This window comes from Plasmodium gonderi, assembly GCF_002157705.1.
Source record: "Plasmodium gonderi DNA, contig: Chr02, whole genome shotgun sequence".
Taxonomy (NCBI): domain Eukaryota; phylum Apicomplexa; class Aconoidasida; order Haemosporida; family Plasmodiidae; genus Plasmodium; species Plasmodium gonderi.
This window is the reverse complement of record NW_021628926.1, coordinates 667,287-692,034: the sequence shown is the minus strand read 5'-3', so window position 1 is coordinate 692,034 and position 24,748 is coordinate 667,287. Positions and strand designations below refer to the sequence as shown.

Sequence of the window (24,748 nt, the reverse complement as noted above, 5' to 3'; positions counted from 1 at the left end):
ATTTAATTTTTACGTATAACTTTATATGTTTTATAAAGTCAGAATATAAAGGAAAGTTTTTTTTTTTTTTTTTTCTTTTTAACAAAAATTAAATATAAAATTAGGAAAAAAAAAAAAAAAAAAAAAAAAAAACTTTTTTTAAAAACAAATTTTTAAAAACTGTAGTCACGTAAAAAGAGCTTAAATCTATTAATAAATGCATGTGTTGTTAGATACAAATATTCATATAAACACGTGCACATATTTATGTGTCGTTCAAATGATGGGAGATAAATCCACTTGAAAGATGTATATTTTACCCTAATAAAAATTAATATTTAAAAAAAAAATTTCGACATAAAAAAATGAACAACGTTGTGTGAATTAGGGCAATGAACAAATATAGCATATACGCTCCTGTTTGGTGGCCAATCAGTGCATTTTTTTGCATATGCAAACTGGCCTTTTGCATGCTTGTATATGAACATGTTCACAATGTTTGTGCATCGCGAATTCAAAATGTAAGTTCACGCGAATATATTGCACACTAATGTGTTACACACATATCAGATTTTCTATGTTAGACTTCCACATGATAGACTTCCACATGTTAGCCTTTCATATATCACAGAAGCACATATTAAACATATGATACCCTTCATAGGGTGCACTCGATGTTAAAAGGCAGTTTGGTCTGAATTAAACTAAAAAAGTTCTTCAGGATAAGAACATCCAGTATGGCGTACTCAACACTACTGGAAGAAAGAGGTCTAAAATTCCAGTTAATTATTTGACATTCTTTATTAACTTCCTTTTCGGGAAATAGAGCTTTACCGAAAATTTTTACAGAATAGTTCACATTTTTTCGAAGGTCAGGAAAATATGCTTTTAGTTGTTCATAATATTTTAAGTATATATTTTCCAAGTCATAGTACTTGTGTATACAACTATATATACCAACTTTATTACATATTTTACATTTTGTGTTCAAATGTTTATCAATTAGTGACACATTTTTTCTATATTTTAAAAAATAGTTAACAGGAAATATATTTTTAAAACTTATATCATCACTCAGGTTATAATTTTCTTTTCCACATTTTTTTCTCTCTCCATTATTTGAAAAATGGGGGTTATTTTTTCTAAAATGATGTCTTTGCTTATTTTTGTTCACGTGGTTCCCTTCGCCACTTACACTTCTTCCACTTGTTCCTCCATTTGCATTTTCCACAGGAGCAGCTAACTCCTCACTAATCCCTTCATCACTATGCAAACTTTTCATAACTTTTTGTAACAGTACATCCCAACTGCTCGTAGTGTTACATTTCAGTTGTGGCTTTTCAGATATTTGTTCAATGGAGGGAAAAAAATTGTTCTCTTTTTGGTTTTCATCTGATCCCTGGTTTGCAGGATCTACCAATATATTGTGATATTTTTCAAGTTTCAACATGGTAAAAATGTCGTAATACTTTCTAAAATGTAACATATCATTAGTTAAAAATGCCACTCCTATTTTTATAATATTTTGATCTCTGAAAATGTCTGAAATGTAATAATTAACTTCATAATTTTCAACAGATATTTTTTTCAAATCAATTATGTAGGATAATGGATTATCTTTCAAGGCAATTTGAAAAATTGATATAATTGGATTTTCTCTAAATACAGAGCATTTCCATTCCGCATCTATAAATATAACTTTCTCCTTTTTTTTTATGTGTTCATACAATATAAGAAAATCCTCAAATGATTCAATAATTCTAACCACTTTTAAAGAAGCACCTAGATCATTTATGCAAATAAATTTTTTTTGACATGAACATTTTCCGTCCCTCTTAATCAAATAGTTGAACGAATTTTTAATAATTTCTGAGTTCAATTTTTTAAACTTTTCAAAAATACCAAAATATTTGCACAAGTCTGATAATTTATATATTTTCCTTGTCACGCTGTCAAATGGCATAATTTCTTCGTTTTTGAAAGCAAAGTGAAGATCGTTTATTATTACACATTCGTTTTTCACAAAAGAGTAAATGGCATTGTAGTTCCACTTCCGATTTATACTTTCGAAAGTAAATGAATTTGCGTCCATGTCGATGCCCACCCCATCCTCTGTGGTTCCTCCCTTTGCAAAAGAACCACAACTGGTGGCTCTTCCCTTTTTTTTCCCGATTTTATTATTCTTCTGCCCACCCTTATTCTCATTTTCGTCTTTCCATAAATGCGGGTCATTAAGTACAATGTTACTATTGTGATTCTTTTTTTGTGTTTTTTTTGGATTAAAAAATAAAAAGTAAAACATTCTAAAATGTAAGTCTTCCGATGATATATACAAAGGGTATAAGAAATATAGAGCCATTAAACAGGCATCCATGCTTTTCTTCTTTAATAATGCACTAAAATATATTTTCAAATACTTTGGATTGTCATACAAGTAGTAAATAATATATTTTTTATCAAATGTACTTAAAAGGTAATTATAAGATTTATAATTTAGATAAAAGAATAAATTCGGAAATTGTAACAATTCATAATTGAACAACTTTAATAACCTAATGGCATATTTCACATTACCATTTTTTAGTTGTTGTTTGATCAGTTCTAATTCTAGAGTTGTATTCCCTTTACAATTATCAACAACATGTGCAATTCTTGCGTCACTTTTTAAAATATCATTTAGGTATAAATTATATACAACATTTAACTTAATTGGATACATATTATGATTAAAAAAATTTATATTGCTAATCTGTGTAATGTTTAGAACTATACTGTTAGGAGTGCCACTGTGCGTTCTTCCTTTTCTTCTAGTGTTCACGCTATCACAACTGCTTTTGTTGCATTTATTTACTAGGTTATTCATATCATTCGTAAGTACATTAATATTCTTAAATTCCGAATTTGACTTTTGTCTATGCTTTTCCATCTCTTTTTCTCCTTCATCATAATATTTTTTTTTCATTTTATTACTTAGGTCTTTCTTCTTCGATATATTATTTGTACCAATGCTATCAATGTATTTTGTCCTTTCATGATTATTAGACGCAGGATCAACATAATATTTACTACAATTTAATTGAGTATAATTTGGAGAATATTCGGATTCTTCATTTTTTTTCTTTTCCATTTTATCATCAGAATTAGCGACCATTCCATTGCTCTTTCTTTCATCAACATTAATAACATTTATGTCTGGATGACTGCAACTATTTTGACTAACAATCCTGTTTGTCTTTATTTTTGCTGTTGATTCGAAATTAATATTCATAGCACTAGATTGTATTTCTTCATTCAAATGGGTAATTATAGAACTGCTATTTGTTATTATTATACCATTCCCCAGTTGACTGTTTTCCACATTAATATCTTTAATATCTATCTTCCCATGTTTCAAATTATCATTATCATATGTATTCTTTTTTCCTTCACTTGGCAACATTATCTGATTTTCTGTTATCAGATCATTTCTTTTAACATCATTCATATAGTTCCTTCTAGACATGGAAGAGTAGTAAATATGTTGACTATCGTAACCATTGTTTGTTTTTTTTTTCTCAAATAATTTTTTTTCTTCTTTGCTCTTCTGTGTGGTAATAATTCCATTGTTGCTACAGCTGTTGCTGTCCCCACGGGTTTGCAGACTAATTCCTTCAGCCATACTCTCACTGATGCTAGCATTATCATCCACATTATTGTCATCCATGTTGTCACCTTCATTCCTACCTAAATTATCACTTGAATTTCTACCTTTGTTACCACTCTCATTTCTACCCCCATCGCCACAGTCATGGCTCCGCCCTCTGTTCTTTAAGTTGTGGCGAACCCCTTGCAATTCTGGAATTGCTAAGAGATTACTATTCCCGATACATGTGTTGGAATAGGGGATATGACTAGCTGCACTTCTTTTATTGCCTCCAGAACCTGTCATGTGCTGATGTGATACAATATCTTCCAAAAATTTTAAGTACAAATCGTTATTTTTACGTGTCTTCTCAGTGTACTCAATATTTTGGTATATAAGATAATTCTCTTTTAAATCTCTATTATTAACACAATTAGAAAATATAGAATGATGAATATTATGTTTTCTTATAAAATACAAAATATTCGAATTCATCTTATTCATTTGACATATGTATATGTAACTGCTAAGATCTAAGTACCCACTGGATATGCTTATATTATACTTGTCTATTAGGAAAATAGCTAATTTTGTTACATTTAAGCAAACGTAACAAATAAACATATATATATATTCGTTCACAAATTCACTTATCGCGATGGTCGCATCACTATAGCTATTTGTAAAATTAGATGCATTCTTATCTATATTTTTTTTTTTTTTTTTTGCATTTTCATTCTTTTTACATCTGTCATGAATTGTTCTGTTATCATTTTGATTTATTTTTTCACATAGTTGTGTTTCTTCTCGCACTTTTGCATTAACCTGGTTATAATTAAATTTTTCATCTTGAATAAAATTGTTCACTAAGCTTCCGGTTCTCTTCTTACAACCGGGTACTTTTTTTAAAAATTCTCTTTCTCTTCCACATATTCCGCTTGAAACATAAAATATATTATGATATTCATATTGATCAGTATCACTTTTATTTTTCCTTTCATCCGTTTCAGTTTCTTCCACGCATGATATATTATTAGTATTAAACAATTCATTATCAATACATTTCTTTAAGGAATCCAAAACATATTTCCTTTCAAAAGAATTTTTTCCATCAATGAATTCAACTAGACCTCCTATATAAAAAGTAATGCAACTTTTTTTCTTTATGTCATTATTGTAATTTTTGTTTCCATTTGAAAAATAGCTATTGGCATTATTTGTTGAAATGGAACTTTTTTCAATCTTTTTGCTAGATTCATACATGTCTTCATCAAAACACAAATTAAAATTTAATATTCTCCATAGTTTCCTTTTTATATTAAATTGATAAAAATCGAATATATAATTTGCATATAGACAGAGAGGTATGTACACTTTTGATGTTTTTACATTCTTCATCTCGTTATACAAGTATTCAAAATGAGATTTTATACTGTCATAATTTTTTACATTTGCCCTTCCTCTACTTGTATAACTGTCAACCATTTTCACACTATTTCTGATCGAATCATATCCTGTTACATCGACGTTATCCCCTTCAGATTCATCCACATTAGGTACAACTACTTTGTTCTTGTTATCTCGTATTCTATTTGGAGGCCCGTCTCTAACCATGTTTCCATCTCTATCGAAATGAATATTTTGATAATCTCCTTTTTTATTTTTTTCAATTTTTCGTTCCATCATTTTTGCATCACTTCCTAAATGTTCAATTGAAAATACTTCGCCAGGATTGCCTTCACAATAATTTTGTGCCTCATTGGAATGTGCAAAAAAAATACTTTCTATATTTTTTCTCTTAATTAACATAAAATTAAAAAATTCTTCGTCAATAAATTCGTTTTCCACTTGAAATATATTATTGAACACGTTGAAAGAATTTTCTTCTGAATCTTTTTTTTTTACACATTTATTTATATTGTTGCTTCCAAATTCCACCCTTTCCATCGCATATGCTTTTTTATTGCTTTCACTGTCGAAATTATTTTCATTGGCATTCGAAAAGTGAGTCGTTTCGTTCGATGAAAAGTCTTGATTCTGTGTTTCCTCCAATTGATTGGCATCGCTCATGTCATTTTTTCCGCTTTTATTCATTTCACCAATTTTCATATTCCTCAAAAGGCGCGATTTAAAGTTGTAAATCCAGTTAAAAAAATTAAATAAACATTTATCATTTTTTAAAATTTTAATATTTTTTATCTTAAAGAATGCATGAAACTCATATAAATAGCATATAATACTAAAGGCATAAATAACATCACATATTTGTTCATAAGTCGAGTGAAGGATCAGAAGTCCGTCATCTAGCTCCTTACATGGTATATTCTCTTTCATAATGTATTCAGTTACCTTTCTGGACATTTCTTCCTTTGTCTCATTTCCTTTAGTCGCAGTTAAGTGTATATTTATGTTCTCTATAAATTTCGATTCATGGTCATTCTGTTTGCATTTATTCTTTTCATTCATTGTATGTCCACATGAGTTCCTCTCATTATCGCCACTTTTGTAAGAACCATGTTTTTCAAATTGTTCATCCTGCCCATGGTGCACATCTCGACTTGCGTCTCTGTGGAAAGAGAACAAAGGATCATACACCACATACTTTACAATAATATGGTAAAATGCACAAAGAAAAATTTGTTCATAAAACTTGTTATTCTTGACACACCTAATATGACGAGATAAAAGTGACGGAATATTTTTATTTAAATATTTGAGAATAAATTTGCTAATTAATTCTTTTTTTGCAATGATTTTTTTTTGTGTTTTTTTTCTCTTTATATAATCACTGAACTTCCGTATTAAAAACTCCACTGATAACGTATATTCATAGATAAGTTCTAATTCCTTTTCTATTGGTAGTTCTTTCATTTTTTTATTATTCGATAATTGAACTCCTCCTAATCATTTTTATGATTCCTTTTTATGTGTAACGATTAGCAAAACGTTATTTTCACATATATGTCTTTCAGTAGACACAGGGGATTTCTGTTCTGTGTGCACGCACACTCACAAATGTGCCTTTCTGTGTGTTATGTGCTTTCCGATTTTATCTATATATCTGTCCATCTATCCGCATATCTATTTGTCTATCTAAAAGCATATCTATTTGTCTCTCTGTCTGTCTATATATTTGTGTGTGTGTTTATGTATACCCTTTGTTCTTTTCGTTTATTTAGAATCCAATTTAACCCTTCTCACTTTTGCACAATTCTCTGAGTGTTAGGTATATATCTGCCTTCTGAAATAATTTTACACTTGTTATATCCGTTTAACGGTTGAATGTTTGTATTTGTGTTTGGTAACCAAAATTATATTAGATTGTATTATTTTTTCTTATTTTGTCCTATTTTTTCTTATTTTTTCTTATTTTTTCTTATTTTTTCTTATTTTTTTTTATTTTGTTTTTTGTTTGACAAGCTAATTCTGCTAACGCCATACGTTTATATTCCTCAAACGACTTTTTTGAAATATTTCATTATAGTTATAAACGCATATCATATTATATATGTTCATAACTTTGGTCATATTTTTCTGATAAACTAGACTAATGGTTTTCCATTGAATATTTTTTTTCTTTTAATACCTTTATTTTTTTACACCTTTTTCAAATAGGAAAAACGAAAAAGTGTTTACGCTACTTCACTATTTGGTTATCCACGTGGCCTATTTTACACTTTACAACTTTTTTCTTTTTATTTTTTTTTTTTGTTGTATGTAAACAAATGACAAATATAAAGGGGAAATTTTGTAAAATTTTCATTACCCTCTATTTCTTCAAACATATTCCTGTGGTTATGAAATCATTATGTGTTCACGTTCCCTATTTTATTGAACACATTGAATAAAAAGAGAAAAAAAAAAAAAAAAAAGTGACAGTAAGAAAAATATGCCAAATATGAAAGCGTTGTTAGTAACTGTTTCTACAAAAGTAACAGTACAAACCTTTGCACCGAAAAAGAATGTAAGAAGTCTTTTATATATACGTTAATGTATGTATGTGAAATATGTATTATATATATATACACGCACACATATATATATAATTGTGTATGCACCAAAAAAAGGAAAAATTCTTTAAACGAATAAGCGGCTGACAATAAGTAACATGTGGTAAGAGGTAATATAAGTGCTTAAAAATAGCAATTGTTGTTCCTCAAGTTGATGCACAACTTTATTTTTGGCAACCTTTTTATGTTAAAATTTTGAGAAAATAAAAAGGGTAGAGGGTGTAAAAAAAAAAAAAAAAAAGAAAAAAAAGTGTTAACGGAAAACATGCCCAATGGGAAAATAGAACCAGGAAAATTAACAGTAGAAGCCGATAAATTGAAAATGAAAAGTGCAAATCAAAACGTTCAAATCAAAACGTGCAAATCAAAACGTGCAAATCAAAACGTGCAAATCAAAAAGTGCAAGTCAAAACATGCAAATCAAAAAATGAAAATAAAAAAAAAGGGAAATATAGGGAAAAAAATTAAAAAGCAGCAGGTAAACAAAAAGGTGGTAAAATGAAGAAGGAAAATGGACCCAAAAGGATATTTTGGGGAAAAAGGCTGAAAAATGGGTTAAAACGCAAGTAGAAAAGTTCCGAACAAAAATTAACAAATTTTTACTTTCTCATGTAAACTCATAAAATATCAATTAAATGTTTTGTTACAATTACCTAAACTTTCAGATAACCAAAAATAATTCTTCGTTTCAGCCATTTTAGATGGTTTTATGCACTACAGCAAATGGGAAAAAAAAAAAAAAAAAAATTAAAAGTAATATTTCTTCATCATTTTTCACATATTATTTACCAAAGAATTTTATTTTTATTTTTTTTCCCTTTTTTTAGTAAAATTGCGTTTCCCCCATATATAAAAGAATTTCCTTTTTTCTAAAAAAAAGAAATAATTATATAAAACTTCGTTGTTATCCTTCTAACCCTCTTCATATACACACCCATTTTTCCAACTATCCTATTTGTATTATTTTGATGCATGTTTTCCCGTATAACAATTTACGAAACGATGATAAACTTCTTATCCCCACATGTGTACGTTTGTAAAGTTCATTTTATTGTGGCATATACCTTTTTTTCTTTTTTTCTTTTTTTTTTTTTTTTTGGAGTCATCAAAAAAAATGTGGGTAAATGGTTCATACTTGAAAAAAAAAAAAAAAAAATCAAATAACCACGACGCTGTGCTTTTTTTATACTAATAGTATCCCAGATGAGTTATAATTTTGAAGTGAACATTTTTTCTTGGGAAAATGTCTAAAGAAAGAACGCCTTTCTAATATTTGCACCTACGTCGAATGTTCGTTCTACAATTTTAACTTTCATTAAGGGTTCAAGTCAAACATTTGTTGTGTATACATATAGTTGTCTTGGGGTGTGTAAAAACAAGTATACGTAAATGCGTTCGAATGAACAAAATAGCAATTTAAAAAAAAAGAAAAGTGTACTTATTAAAAAGAGGAAAACATATTACGTACCATTCACATCAATCTCCCCCTTTATCTCTCTCCTTGCTGAGGAAGCGAATTTATATCTTACACAAACGTTGATGGCACTTATTTGGACAGTGTCAACAACATTGTGTGAAATTTAATCCTCCTCTAAAATAACAGAATATTGACACTTATTTAGTAGTGTCTCTACACAATGTTTTCTGCTTTATCAAGGTTGAATCAGTTACAAAATTAAAAATGTTTTCAGATAGATTCATCATTTATGGGGTTCTCAACCTTATTGTTTCTTTCATATTAATTCACTGTTATCCATTCCGACGTATTATTTATGCAAAGAGTTTAGTAAGTTTTAACAATTCATGAAATCACTTTTTTTTTTTTTTTTTCCCTTATTTATAATATTGGCATCTCTCGATCTGCACAAAGGATAGATGGAACCCTGAAGTATGCTTCAAAACATATGTCAATAGTGTGTGGTAAAAAAATGGTTATACAACGATTAATTATAATGGTTACATCGATTGGTAACAAGCTCAAAAATAAATGTTCTGCAAAATGCATAGCAAATTGTCTATCCATGTAGATCAGCAAACATTTGAAAATTCAAACAATGCAAACAGCAGCGGTTTGGGAATGTTGTTTGAGAATTAAAAAAAAAAAAAAAAAAAAAAAAAGAAAAAAAAAAAAAGAAAAAAAATAAAAAGAATATGTGTCTACACAATTTTCCATGTTGGTTCACTTCCCTATGTGCGCTAACTTATGAACACACCAATGTAAATAAACGAGGTACATTATAAATTTAATTTAAACTTTTCAAATGCATAAAACCTTATGTATCTGATTGTGTTACAAATGAGATATGGTGCAACAATGTCCAAAATCATTAAAAACAAAAAGAGAAATTGTAAATTGGTATTTGGAAAGGAGACAAGTGAGAAGAAATGGTTTAGATCGGGTATTATATTCATAACGAGAGCAAAAAGGAAGATAAAATTTGCAATAAATATGTACACGATTTCTTTATTTTTATGAATGGGTGTCATAAATGGTAACCCTTCATAATTACATGAAAAAATGGATAAATTGATACAATAAATTAGGTAGTAAATACAAGTGTTAACTAAATTAGGTGAGAAATCTCCTTTCAAATCTGGGACGTAATCAGGTTGTCTGTAAGAACAAGCTAATTTCCATCCATATATTAAAATAGAAAAATGAATAAAAACTTGAGATATTAAAGAACTCATAACACTAATATTAAATAACGAATTTGGCGGGGAATAATTTGATATACTTTTTAAAGGAGTTGTTTTGGATATTAAAACAATGAGAGAAGTGTACAGTAAAGATATAACTGTCGTCTGTGCATCACTTAATTTTACTCCATCTAAGGTCAAAATGGATACGGAAAAAGCTGTTATCAGAGAATTTATAATCATCAATTTATACATCATTATAACTTTTGATAATGCGCATCTTCCACAACAAATAATTTCCTTAATACATTTAATATCGTTCCCTTTGTATGTAAATGGAGATGCTATACTCGCTTCTCCTAATTTTATTAGAGGTAAAGAATCATCCATAGATTGCATCATATTTTCTAACTGTTTTTTTCTTTCATTGTATAATTTCATTTGTTCATAATATCTGGCACTTGCCAAATTATTACCACCATTTGCAGAAGCTGCATTATATTGAGCATTTAAATTATCGTACACACTTCTCAGCCGTTGTTCATAGTTTTGAATAGCTCCATTGTTACCATTGTTATAATTAGTAGTATTCGGATTTATATTTCCTCGATTCAATTGATTAGTAATATTGATATTACTATTATCTGACCTCGTATTTTTATACGTTATTTTTATACTTAATAATGATACTCCTACATGCGCAGCCTTCAATGCTGCCATGTCATTTGTCCCATCTCCACACATAATTGTTATGTTTCCCAATTTATTCAAAGTTTTTATAATAATTTCTTTATTCTTTGGAGATACTCTACAAAATATAAGAACTCGTTTTATAAGTTCATCAAATATGGTTAAATCGTTTTGATAATTGTTTAGAAAATATTCAATTATATCTCCAGTAATGCAGAGCGTGAAAAGTTCTTCACATAATTTTATGTATTCCTCACAATCAATGAAGGGTAGCATTTTTTTATTTTCTCTATTAATAAAATATACCATTTTGTTCACGTTTTTTTTTTTTTCCTTCATAATTTTGATTAATTTATTAATTGCATTATTTTGGGTTTTATTATGCACAGGGATATTTTTTATTAGTTCTATTGCCTTCTCCTTTTCGTTATTGCTAAATATGTCTTCTTGGTCTGCTAAATCTGAGGGGCTTTTTTCCCCACTGAATTTTTTCTCCTCATTTTGTAACATTTCATGGGATGGGTCAAAAGAAGTACCTGAGCGTAGTTTTTTCTTCCCATGTGATGTGGTGTTATAATCTTCTCTAAGCTTCAAAATCAAAATATCTTTGCTCTTTATAGAAGGGACGATATTTACATCTTGTGAAACTTGACAAGCGGTTAATGCATTATCTCCTGTTATCATCACATTTTTAAGTCCTGCCTGTTTTATATCAAGAATATAACTTGGTGTTGATGCTTTTATTGGGCATATGAAGGTCAAAAAACCACAGAAATGTAAATTTTTTTCTACATCTTCTCTTTTAACATTTTTTGAAATTATCTTACTATCCAATACATTTGCAGCTAGACATATGACACGATAACCTTTAATCGATAAGCTGTTTAAAACTTGATCATAATTTTGTGGAATTTTTTTTAAAAATTTTTTCATCATTTCGGGGGATCCTTTACTAACAGCAAGGTATTGCTTAATTGTTTCACCTTTGCTGCTATCATTTTTTTTTTTTTTTTTTTTTAAATTTTCCAAAATTGCTAAGTTTTCACTATTTGGCGTTTTTTCTTCCATGTCGCTTCTGTTTGTACATGTGCTGGATTCTGTAACCTCTTCGAACTCTTCCCCATACCAATCTCCTTCATGCCCTTCATGCAAAATAATACATGTCATTCTTTGTAATTCTGATGAGAAGAAGAATCTTTTATAAATTTGAAAGTTTTCAACACATGTTTTTTTCTTTTTTTCATTAAGAGACGGATTAGGTGCCTTCTTACCAAACATACCAATTATTTTGCTACCTCTGTCCCCACTGCTTTGGTGAGTAATAGAACCATCGATGTGGTTATTGTTTGTATAAACATAAGTGTTGTCTAGATTCCTCATCATGCATTTTAATTTCTGAAATGAATTTTTTTCTAACGGATCTCCCAACAGTTTATTGTTAACAGTGCATATCGAATGACATCCAGCAATTACAGCTACTGAAAGGAAAGGGACTTTTTGCTTATTAATAATAGATTCATTTATTTCATTTATCTTTTCTGTATTGTTATCAAATCCGAATAATCCTAAAACGATCATATTATCCTCAGTTAAGGTTCCTGTTTTGTCAAATGCACATATGTTTGATTTCCCAGAAAATGGTAATCTAAACGGTTCTGTACAATAAATTTTTAAGTTGTACAAATATATAATCGAAATGGTAACACCTAAGGATAATGTTATTGGGAATTCTGGAGGAATAACAGCTGTGATAATATGTGAAACTGAGAGAAGAAGTTTGTATAAATTCCTTTCATGGGCTGATTGTGACACAGTATAAATTACGTAGGCACATGAGGACAGGGAAAATAATAAAAGTATAAATAAAAAAATAATGGAATCTGTACTAGATGAATTGACTTTTTCTGATGTGTTAATTATTGTTCTAACTAATTTTCCTTGATATGTCGTAAATCCATTTTTTAATACAACCCCTATACATCCATTAATGGGTAATTTCATATTATTAAATTCGTTATTTTCATTTTTTGTTAATAAAATATTCGACCCAGCATAAACTACATGCTTTTTATGCTTATTCTTTATGTCAATTTTGTTTGCAAAAATGGAAATTCCATCCATTTGATTTTCAGATGGTTCTTCCATTTCATCAAAGTTATTATTTATACTGTCATAATCATCCATAAAATCTTCTTCGGTTTTATCAATAGCTGCTTTAATCAAAGGTATAGATTCACCTGTTAGGATGGACTCATCTGTGATGCATACTCCATCCAGTAATAAAGTTTCACACGTACACAAATTGTCTCCACCATTCGTCTCATTAGATAATATGTATATATCTCCTGGGAGTAGCATGCTAGACTTTATAATTTTCCACTGCAAATTTCGATACACATATAAATTCTGGGCAGGTACTTTCATACTATTTATGAGATTAAATTCTCTTATTCTTTTATTAATTAATTGTGCTTCTAAAACTACTAATATGAAAATGGAAAAAATGCCAAAGTACCAATAGCTATCAAGCATCCATAAGAGGATGCTAAAGAATTGAAAAATAAAAAATGGTGACAGCATAGCTTCATATAATAATTTTTTAAAACATGGAGATGGAATATCATAGATATTTTCTCCATATTTATCTATATTGTTATGTACGAATATATCATGTGGAATCTCAAAACTGCTTTTTTTTTTATAATAATTAAAAAAAGAGTCTGTATCTTTCTCATGTTGCATATTTTTCGATTCATCAATATGTACTTTATTTCTCTTCTTTAAAACACCATTATGATATGACAATTGGGACATGTTTCTCTCCTCAATTGTTTGTAATAATTTTGGCATTTTTTCATTCCCCTTTTTCGTGTACTCATAAATGTTTTCTATCTCTTCTTCTGGTTTATTACCTGCCCCTTTGTTGTTATTGTGTACTAATTTGGACATTTCACTTATTATACCTTTGCTTAAATATAAACCATCTAATTGAAGGAAAAGGATATTCAAATTTCCACTCCTCCTTTGGTGATTTTTTACATTTTCTTCTATTTCTCGTAACGTTTTGCACATGTTTACATCGTCTTGGAGATTCTCCTGTTTACATTCAATTAATCCTTTCCATTTTTGATAAAAAGATAAATTAAAAGTATCAAAATGTTTAACGGATTCGAAATCTAACGTTTCATAATTGAAAATGTACTTTTTTTGTTTATAAAAAAAATATATATAATTTCCCCCCTTTTTCAATGGAACTAACTCGGATTTTGGTTTATATAAATTGTAATCTGTGTTAAATCTTTCCTTACTATTTATTCCTGATTTATCACTTCTCCTAATTAGTGGCTTTATATACACATGTGTACATAAATTTTGCAAGTTGTAAACATATTTATTTTTGTCATTATTATTTAATCGATTAAATGAGACAAATAAATTAACGTTTAAATTCCACTGTGATAAGAGAAATGTTAATAAATGAAAAAGAATAAATAAAAGTAAACTAAAAAATTCGATGCTGTAAAAAATGTATATTATGTTATATTTTCCTACTATTATTGGTTTGAAGGAATTTTCTTTTCCTTTTTTCTTTGATTCTTTTTCTTCTTCTTTACTATTTCTATTTTTTTCATTTTCCTCAACAATTGTTGTCTTTTTATTTAACCATTCATTTTTATCTTTCCTTTCCTTTGTTTCTACATTGATGTATCCCAAATCTTGCTGTTCCTTTTCATCCTTATTTTTTTTATACACATATGAGTCGGGTGAGTATGGAGGTTTGAAGGCCTCGTTCAAGTTGTAAATGTTTGTCTCTTCTATCTCATTCTGTAAGTTCGCTAAATATTCATAATCAGATGGTTGTGCTTCAAATTTTTCATTTTGTAAAATTAGATGAATAAAAACAGTATAGAAGAAGAATAGTAGCACATCGAGTCTTAGATGTGTTTTCTTCTTTCTATAAATCAGTACATTGTATTTGTGTTTCATTTTTTGTGTTCGCAAATTTCCGTGCACACATATGTACGTATCAACCTACATATATAAATGCACACATGTGCTTGTATAGCAGATGTTCGCACGTCTGCTTTGTTATATTGTGGGTGGTGGTAGATATAACAGGTTGTTCCTTTCAATTCGCTTCGTTTCACTCCGTTTTGCTTCGTTTTTTTTTTTTTTTTTTAAAATAACGCAAGTTGGGGACGCACAAGAATAGCGTCACAGGACGTGAACAAAATTTACACAAAAAGTGACAAAAAAAAAAATTGGGGAAAAAAGTTCGTCAATTCCCCCCCACAAATCCTAGTTATCTACTTGTGTATTCTGCTCGTATAAGTTATTTTATACATAAATTACAATTGTTTAATAAAATAGGAATATTTATAAATGAATAACAAAAAAGGCTTGTGTATACTTTTTGTTGTGAACATTGTGACGCTTAATCTGTCGAATTCAACTTTGCATGTGTGATGTTACAATTTCTCAAAATTATAATAAAGGCCCTTTTGACATTTTCTGTTTTTTTTAAAAAAAAATTTTCACCTAATTTAGTTACAATGAAAAAAAAAAAAAAAATGCCTTATTTTGAAGGAAATGAAAAAATGAACGTATAACACTTGTTTTAGCATACTCTTGCATAGTACACTTTGTTTTTCACCCTTATATGCCTTTTCTTATGTGAAGAAATTTATGCTACGTATATGGTATGTATGTATGTATATATATATATATGTACTATGTATATACATTTTTTTTTTTTTTTTTTTTTTTTCTGGAACAGCTTACCAACCCTGTGGCTTCCTACCAGTTTTTACATTTCTTCAGGCACTTCTTTTATATATGACCAGGAGACTGCTTAAGGTTATTAACCATTGTTTACATATGCACCAAGGACCATAAATCTTAAGGATCACTCCTATTAAATATTATGATCACACTTGCAAGTTTTGCAGCTTGCGGTCCTTGAGCTCAAAAATGGAGCTTTTTACTCCCGTGCACACCTGTATCACCTTTTTATGGACTAATTTGAATTTTTTTACAAAAAAACAATTATTTTTGCTTTTTCCCTTATTCTCGACATTTCAAATATGCACCTTTTTTTTCTTCTACAGTGTGGATCCATGGCATTACTTGAAAGGAAACACACGTAGGGCGTTGTACAAATGAGTAGATACATGTATATACAAATGTTCTATATATATATACATATATAAGTACTTTTTTTTTTTTTTCCCGCACATTTTAGCAAAGCTTCTCATGCTTTTACATTTCCAAACTGTTGATGCAATTTTTGTTTTCATATTAATTTCAAATGGTTAAAAGTTGTCAATTTCATAATACTTTTTTTTTTTTTTTTCAAAAATTTTAACGTTTTTTTGCTAATTTGTATGCACCTCACAACAAACGTTCTATAATAAACAAAAGAAGTAAACACGTTAAGTGTCCACATCCCTTATTGCCATATTTTCCATTTTGCCATAATATATATATATATATATATATATTTTTATCAATTTATGTACAAGTAATACTTAACCCTAGACCCAGAAAAAGGGGTAAAAGAAAAAAAAAAAAACAAAATTGTGAAAAAGAATTTTTGTATAGGAGACAATGGGGAATGAGGAAATGTGTAGCTCAAGAGTTAAAATGCAAACTTAAAGTAAAATGAAATTAGCAAAATATTATATATAAAAATATTTATTTCCCTATGACTGTTATAATATTCGCCAACTTTTTCTCTTCTGCATAAATCATTTTCAAGAATATTTTTCAATTATATCGAATGTGTTTACTTCTATGTACACATTATTTTGTATGCACTCATTCCGACATTAACACTCTTTTGAATAGTTGTCTTTTATAGCATACACCCCTTAACAAAACGTGGCCCAACAGTGAACGAGTAATTAAATAATTTATTTATTGCGGCCACTAGGAGTAAGACGCTAATCACCATTGTATCTCCACACGAATTAAACTCACACATTCCTTTCATTGTTGAATGAAACAAGGTGTCGACCGATTTCTACATTTTCCCTACATGTTTTATCATTATTTTTTTTTCTAAGAATAGCAAGAAGAGCAAATTACATATTTGAGCATTCTTGTGGAACACTTGTTTATTTGTTTATCACTTCTTTAGTTGTGTAATTGGTTGTCATTTATATGCTTCTTATTTGTTTGCTTTTTTTGATTTCCTATTTGTTTATTGTGTTTTCTTTCGCTCCAATTTTTTCGTGGCCAACCTTTCCATAGTGACAGAACAGCACCCAACCTTCATTGAACAGTGTTTAGAAAAAAAAAAAAAAAAAAAAAAAAAAAAAGAGCATGCAGGAAATGAAATGTAAAGAACAAATAGCATATGAAAAGTTAGTGGAAGAATTAAAAAATGAATTCCCATTTTTTCAGAAATATCCGGATGATTTTTTTTATAGGAAAAAAAATGAAGTATCAGATAATATAAGAAGAGAAAAGTGTTTAGATTTTTCTTTTAAAGATGAAAAACTGGAAAATGAGACAAAAAAATTCTCCAATTCATTGGTGAAGGAAATGGAGATATCATTCAGTTTAATGGAGAAAAAAAATTCCATAAATCAGTTATGTAAATTATTTTTAAAAAATTACACTCCTGCTACAAACGACTACTATGATTACATTAATAGCAGTTATGTGAGTTCTTCCCACATACAGCAGTTGATAGAAAGATATACCTTTGTTGATGCATCTGGTAGTGAATATTCAGATGTAGAGAGGCACAAAAATGTTCTGAGTACTCCGAGGAAAGGGAACCATAAAAGGGAAAGCGTTGGAAACATGGACAATGAGAATGATAGGGATAGTGGTAGTGTCTATAATAAATCACATAATAATGAGGATGGAATTCCAAGTGAAATGAAGAAGCAAGTCAACAAAAGAAGCAGAAGATATGAAGAGACCTGTGTAAAAAGAATTAGTAAATGTTTCCACAAGACAAAGGATGCTGATAATGGCCATGCTGTGAAACGGGCAAAGGTGTGGAAGAGTAAGGTGAAAAGGAGTAAAAGAGGAGATCCCAACACAAGTAGTACTATGAGCGACGATAGCTGTAGGAGCGGAAGGATCGATGGAAGTTATAAAAATTATAGATCTGGTAGCGATTGTGAAAATCATTGCAACTATATAAATCGACGTAGAAACGATTGCATCTTGATGAAAAAACGAAAAAATAGTTTCGAAGACGAAATGGACAATAAAGAATATCTAGGATTTAGTGATATTTCATATATTCCTTTTATTGACAAACACTTTCACATAAATTACGGTTGTGTGGAGAACACACGAGGGGTCGAAAATGCAAGAAATGTGTTTATGATACTAGATAAGGTATGGGAAAATGAAAAAAACGAATTTCCAAAATGTAAGAGGAGAGTTACCTTCGGAATGGAGGGAAAAAAGGAATATCTGGAGAATATAAAAACCAATTCAATTGTCCAAGGGTGGATTTACAAATCTGATTCGAAACATAAATGCTTCCATGTTAAACTTTTCTCTGTCATGAACGAATCATATGAGGAAGAACAGTATATATGCGATTTGACAGAAAATTCAGAAACTGAAAGATGTAACAATGTTGACTTAACCATCGATAAGGAAAGGAACAATCCACACTATCACAAAAAAATATGTGGAAATAATGTAAGCAGTAGAAATAGGAACGGGAGATATATAAGATATAGGGAAAATGACGATAGTAACGTATATGCATGTTTGCCCTTTGAATTTATAAACAAATTTGAATTTGTAAATAATCTGAGTATGCAAGGACTTCGTATGGAAGATAATTTAGAAAGGTATACAGGAATGAATATACGTGCAGAAGTATTTGATGATCAAGGATATATACATTCTCATTTTAAAGACATATTGCACAAGTATAAGTTTCACGTTTTCATAACGTTTAAATCGAAAATGTATGATGATTATATGACTAATGACAGGTTAGGATTTCTTTCTAGCGAATTAAATGGAAACATATCAATAGATAAAAAAGAGGGAAGACAAAATAGATTTAGTCAGATAGATTCCATGTTATTAAACAATTTTGATGTTCTACTATTTTCATGCAAAAAGTTTGTAAATAAAGAGAATGTAAAATATAAAGAAAAATATTTATGCTTAAATCTTTCGCAATTACCATCCCTAGTTGAGTTTAATTTTAGAAATAATTCTTTTCAAACACGTATTGGAAATGTTATTACTCGGAAGCAAAATTTAATATGGTCAAATCAGAAGTTTATGGAAGCTTTGGAAATTTATAAAAACAATAGCAAGTATTATGATTTTTTAAAAAATTATATCATTTTCGATTTTGAATCAAGTAGTTGTAATTACATCTATCTGATTGATCAAGACGAATTCGAGGTTTCAAATTTGTACTCCAGTGTAGCGAAAATGGGGACTAACAAAAGTATAGAAAATGTACCAACTGATGAAGACCAAAAAAAAAGCCGAGATGAACATTTGAAAGAAGTAAAAAAAAAAGAAGACAAAATAGACTCATTAGTAAATTATGATACCTCTAAAATAAATAATACACAATATGCTAAAAATTACGAAGAATATTGGCCCTTATTAAACGATAAAGAAAAATATATAGTTGAACATATCTCCTTTTTAAATTCAAGTGTGTATAAATCCAAGTGGATTTATGATTTTTTTAATTGCATTAAATTAACTATCAATCTAAATAATCAACACCTTTTCGGTAATTTTTTACTCAGTTTAGTACTACTAGAATTGAGCTGTTATACTGAATCTTTTATATTTCTTTTTAGAATTTTTAAAATAAAAAAAATGTTTTTGGAAAGTTACAAATTAAAAAGAATTATTTGTACACTATTCATAAAACAATTAAAAAAATATATAACAAAAGAACATTTATGGAATACCATCATTAACTTTAAGGAATATGATTTGTTCAGTATGCGGGAGGATAACTGTGAGGTATATTGTAAGAACATATTTGAGCGAAATTTAAATTTAGTGCGTACTTTGGAAAAAATGTAGCATCATTAAAGTCCTTTTTCCTTTATTGGATTCCCTATATTTTTTACACCCGAAAATGGTTTGTGTAAATGTGTCACAGTACACAAGTATGAGTCTTGTAAATACATATTGTGTATAGTTCATTTTGCATGAGTTTTTTTTTTTTTTTTTTTTAAAATTTACACATGTGTGGTATATATTATATATACAAGGGAGTGTTTGTAGCATCTTATACTTCTTATGTGAAACAAATCAAGACAGGTAAAAATGCAAACCGGTTTTGCTTGTTCTTGCATGTGCACAGATTATGAATTCATTCCTATGGTTTGTCCCCTACTCCTGAATTGAAAAAAAGAAAAATCCAAATGGTATAGAAGTCCCCCCAATTTTTTTTAGCATTTTTTTTTAATATTTTTTAATACTCTTCAATATTTTTCACTACTTTTTTTTTTTTTTTAACATGTTTTTTTTTTTTTTAATGTCCTTTTTTTACTGCCCTTTTTTTACGGCCTTTTTTTTACTGCCCTTTTTTTACTGCCCTTTTTTTACGGCCTTTTTTTTGGCCCCTTTTTTGATGATGCATTTACTTTAAGTTGCTATGTTACCTGGCCTCGTCCATCACGCACTTGTTCATTAGACCCATGTCGATATAAATATAGTTCACTAATTCAACGTCTTCATCTGACAGTGTCTTTATCCCGTCCATGTTTATCTGTTAGCGCAAAAGGGGTGGAAATTGTTCAGGCAATTATGTGAAGATGCCTAAGTGTGGATAACATATGATGAGCGTGAGGTGCTATGGCTCATACATGACCCTGATAGATGCACACACACAGGCAGAGACACACACAGAGATGCGTGCATATGCTCGTGTCACTGTTTAGAAGAGCTCTTACCATGTTCGTTACACAGGAAAGAAGCGAAACGAAATTGTATGCTTTGCAAATTCGAATCGAGTCCAACAAAAGGATCAAATCTTTGACATATATTTTTCCTTTCATAAACGCATGATCCACTTCATTAAAAAAGGGACCTTCATCTGTGCTGCAATAAACATCTGGTATACTATCATCACTTGGATATGTACTGTTCATTTGAAGTGAATGGCTATTTGAATGTTCCTCCGAAGTGTTCTTTCTTCTCCTGGTTCCAGATTCCTCCAATTTATCATTTTTCTGGGATGATAAGTTCTTTTCTTCATTTTGTACATATTTCTTGTAAGATAAATTTATATACGCTTCTATACTTGTAAAAATAAAATCTGTCAATTTTTTATGCACATCCATTTCGAGAGGTAAACTTCCAATATAGTGAAGCATATATACAAAGGAATTAAAGTTACTTTTTTTGTATGTTAGAATCATGAAATTATTTGCATACATTAGATTTGAAATATTTACTATAAATTCTTTATTATGTATATCTATTTGATCGAATATGAAAAGAATAATAGCTATTTTGTCTATATCACACAGATAAGTTTGCAATTGTGATGTATTAGGGTTGTCATAACCATATTTTATATAATTAAAAAATCCGTTCTGATTATTTTTTGCTAATTTGTACAATTTACACAACCCATAGTCCATTTTTTCTAAAAAATGCAATGCTATTGTCTTCATGTAACTACTCGAAATTCCATAAATCTTAGTGACTAGCTGAAATATCAAATGAATAGAAGAGATCATATGAACAGAAGAATTCATAATTAGATGAAATAACTTCTGCTTAATATCAGTACTTAATTTTATATCAAAACTAGAAAATAACTCCAAATAGAGAAGAATTTGATCTTTATTTAGCTCGTAATTTAAGTTAGTTATTTCATTAAAAATATACAAAATAGCTGATCTACAACTAACAGGCTCTTCTACGGATCCTTTTTCGAGAATATTTATCTCATATTCACATTTCTCCAACATGTCTATATACTTATTTTCAATTTTAAAATTACACAATTTATTTTTCTTTTTGTCAAAATATATTCTAAAATTGTTTTTCCTATTCTTCCTGTTCTGATAAAATATCATCTGATTCTGTCTAAAACCTGACAAAACGAATAGTAAATTGTCTATATATATTTTTTCTTTAAGCCACTTTATCAATTTAGCGCACTGCATTACAAAATAAGAAGCAATGTGTATATTCGAGAAATAATTGTGTATAATCAAGGTGTAACAGCACATGAGAAGTCTCCTGGGTTTATCAAAATTCATTTTGTTTTTTATTAAAATGTGGACAAGTTTGCCAAATAAAAGATTATCAACATTCTCGCGTCTACCACTGCTATCTATTACATCATTTAAGATATCCCTTTTTGACAAAAAATAAAAATGAAATATGCTGCTTATCGATTTTTCCGAAATACACTCTAGATCCATGTTGACTAATCTGTGAATAATTTTGCTTTCCAGTTCGTTTATCAGAGCCATATTTTGTCTTCTAAGCTGCAGGGCGAAGGAATTTATTTTTATGTCATAAGCTCTGTCCATTTTTTCTTCAAAAACCGTATTATTGTCACTCTCGAGGGTTCTTCTACTAATGGTTTCTTTACCAGAAGAGGATGAATTTTTAACAAACCTCACGCTTTCAAATAACTCCTTCCTTTTCATAATCCAATAATGCTTGAAATATCCGAGACAGTGAAGTACCATAGAACAGTGCAAATGAGAACATTGATTTATGTTTTTCAAAAAAATTTCTGCGTAATCATAAAATAGCATGTTATATAAGTGCAACTTAGATAAGCATGTGAAACCTAACGCGGATAATTTCAAATCATTTGTCAAAACATTTAAATATATATTTTGCACTAAACCTTGAATAATATGATAAGCATTCATATTTTTGTAATTTAATTTGAGATATATATTTAGTAAGTGTACTACATGTTTGTAATTATTTTTTTTATCTTTTTCTTTCTCTTTCTTATGTATATACTGTTCTCCTAGCATTTTCAAAATGGATATATCTTTCATTTGACTAAAATGATAAATAAATGCAAAGAGATCATTATAGGAAAGGTAATCTTTGAGTGATATAATTCTGTTTTTAAGGGATTGAAAAAAAAAGTCATTTGGCATGTATCCAATTAGTGAATATTCGTTTGGTGAATATTCGTTTGGTGAATGTTCAATTGGTGAATGCTCAATTGGTGAATGCTCAATTGGTGAATGTTCAACTGGTGAATGTTCAACTGGTGAATGTTCAACTGGTGAATGTTCAACTGGTGAATGTTCAACTGGTGAATGTTCAACTGGTGAATATTCAATTACTGTATTTTTCTCTTTATTATCGTTTTGTTCCCTTTCTTTTTTGTTAACTTTGTAATTGAAGACACAGTTCTCGTCATTTTCATGATCCATGTGGTGGTCTACTTCAAAAATTTGCAAACTATCCATACTGTACTCCTCTGTATCGTTGTAATTTTCCGATAAATAAATGATTATCTGATCATACTCTTCATTGTTGTATTTGTAACAATTCACTCTGCTACATGGTGACATTTTCACATTTTTAAAAATCGAATCCTTTTTCATTTGGTGATGTTTTGTCAGCGGTTCCATCACCTCATGGTTACTATGGTTATTTTTACATTTGGACTTATGGTCGAATAATTCATAATTAGAATATGTTCTATTCCCTACAATGGAACTCCTGACATTAATTCCATTTTTTACTGCTCCCTGTGAGATGTTTTTGCCATCATATGGTGCATCAAAACAATGTTCAGCAATTTCTTTATCCTTTAATAATACTCCCTTATAATTTTCCAAAAATTTTGTTCTATTGAACGAGATAGCATTACTTAGCAAAATAATCAACTCCTTTGTGCTTCTAAGATATAAGTAGTCCACAAGAAACATTGGCATATCTATAATTTTGTCATTTTGTACATGTAATTTATAAATCAACTTTTTATTTAGTTTACTTGCATACCTAAGCATTTTTATTACTACTTAATGTTGTATTTTTACGTACATGTAGGTTTCCTGTATATGTGTAATTATATGTGTTGCTCAAGGGGCGTAGAACCTTCTCTCTCCCCTTAGTATTTTGCTTTTGCCACATTTTCATTACTGTGCAGTGGTGTTTTATCTCATCCTGTTTCGTTCACGAGATGTGGCCTTTTTAATGTTCCCACTTGGGTATCCCTAATTTTATTTCATTAATATATATATATATATATTTTTCCATTCAGAAAAATGTACAAAACTCTTCAGCTTCGCCAAAGTTGTGACTTTCTAAGGTAATCCAACTTAATTTATTTTTTGTAAATTTGTTTTATATCTCAAGGGGGGAGGGGAGATACACAAAAGTTAGCAAAGCTGAAAAGTTCACTTCCTCTACATCGTTTATTACGCCTTGCCTTCTCTTGCTGATCATGTAATATTGACATGTGCATAAAGGACACACAATATTATATATAAAATATATACACAAAAGGTATAACAACAGCTTTGAATTTTTTTTTTTTTTTTTTTTTTTTTTTTTAACAGATCTCGGCCAATTTCATCGAATCTGTTAAGTTGTCAAGCCCATTACATTTTTTGCAAGAATTTATGTGCTACCTAAAGAACAGCTAAATTGATGGAAACTATTTTGCCCCTTTTCATTTCCAATCCCTGGGATAGCATCATAAAATACTTCTTTTGATACACTTGTACATATTTTAATTACGAACATTACAAGGATAAGATGTTTGTATATTTGACTAATATAGGTTCACTTTACGCCCCCCGCCCCCTTACGTGGATACATTTGCCCAGCTTTTTTCCTTTTTTTA

General features: G+C 29.3%; 4 protein-coding genes across 4 annotated transcripts; 1 reads left to right on the top strand and 3 right to left on the bottom strand.

The window, feature by feature from the left end:
- Positions 1–637: 637 nt before the first annotated feature.
- Positions 638–6,472, bottom strand: PGO_021330 (hypothetical protein, conserved; the record flags this gene model as incomplete). Its single annotated transcript, XM_028685951.1, has 1 exon — positions 638–6,472. The coding sequence occupies one exon, from the start codon at positions 6,470–6,472 to the stop codon at positions 638–640; it is 5,835 nt and encodes a 1,944-aa protein (XP_028541752.1).
- Positions 6,473–9,846: 3,374 nt separating this feature from the next.
- Positions 9,847–14,928, bottom strand: PGO_021320 (cation transporting ATPase; the record flags this gene model as incomplete). Its single annotated transcript, XM_028685950.1, has 1 exon — positions 9,847–14,928. The coding sequence occupies one exon, from the start codon at positions 14,926–14,928 to the stop codon at positions 9,847–9,849; it is 5,082 nt and encodes a 1,693-aa protein (XP_028541751.1).
- A 2,346-nt stretch (positions 14,929–17,274) lies between these two features.
- PGO_021310 (hypothetical protein, conserved) lies at positions 17,275–19,983 on the top strand (the record flags this gene model as incomplete). The annotated part of the gene is made up of 1 exon (XM_028685949.1): positions 17,275–19,983. The coding sequence occupies one exon, from the start codon at positions 17,275–17,277 to the stop codon at positions 19,981–19,983; it is 2,709 nt and encodes a 902-aa protein (XP_028541750.1).
- A 284-nt stretch (positions 19,984–20,267) lies between these two features.
- On the bottom strand, positions 20,268–23,909 carry PGO_021300 (hypothetical protein, conserved; the record flags this gene model as incomplete). Its single annotated transcript, XM_028685948.1, has 3 exons — positions 20,268–20,295; positions 20,568–20,674; positions 20,859–23,909. 3 exons carry the CDS (start codon positions 23,907–23,909, stop codon positions 20,268–20,270), a joined length of 3,186 nt encoding a protein of 1,061 aa, XP_028541749.1.
- Positions 23,910–24,748: the final 839 nt, after the last annotated feature.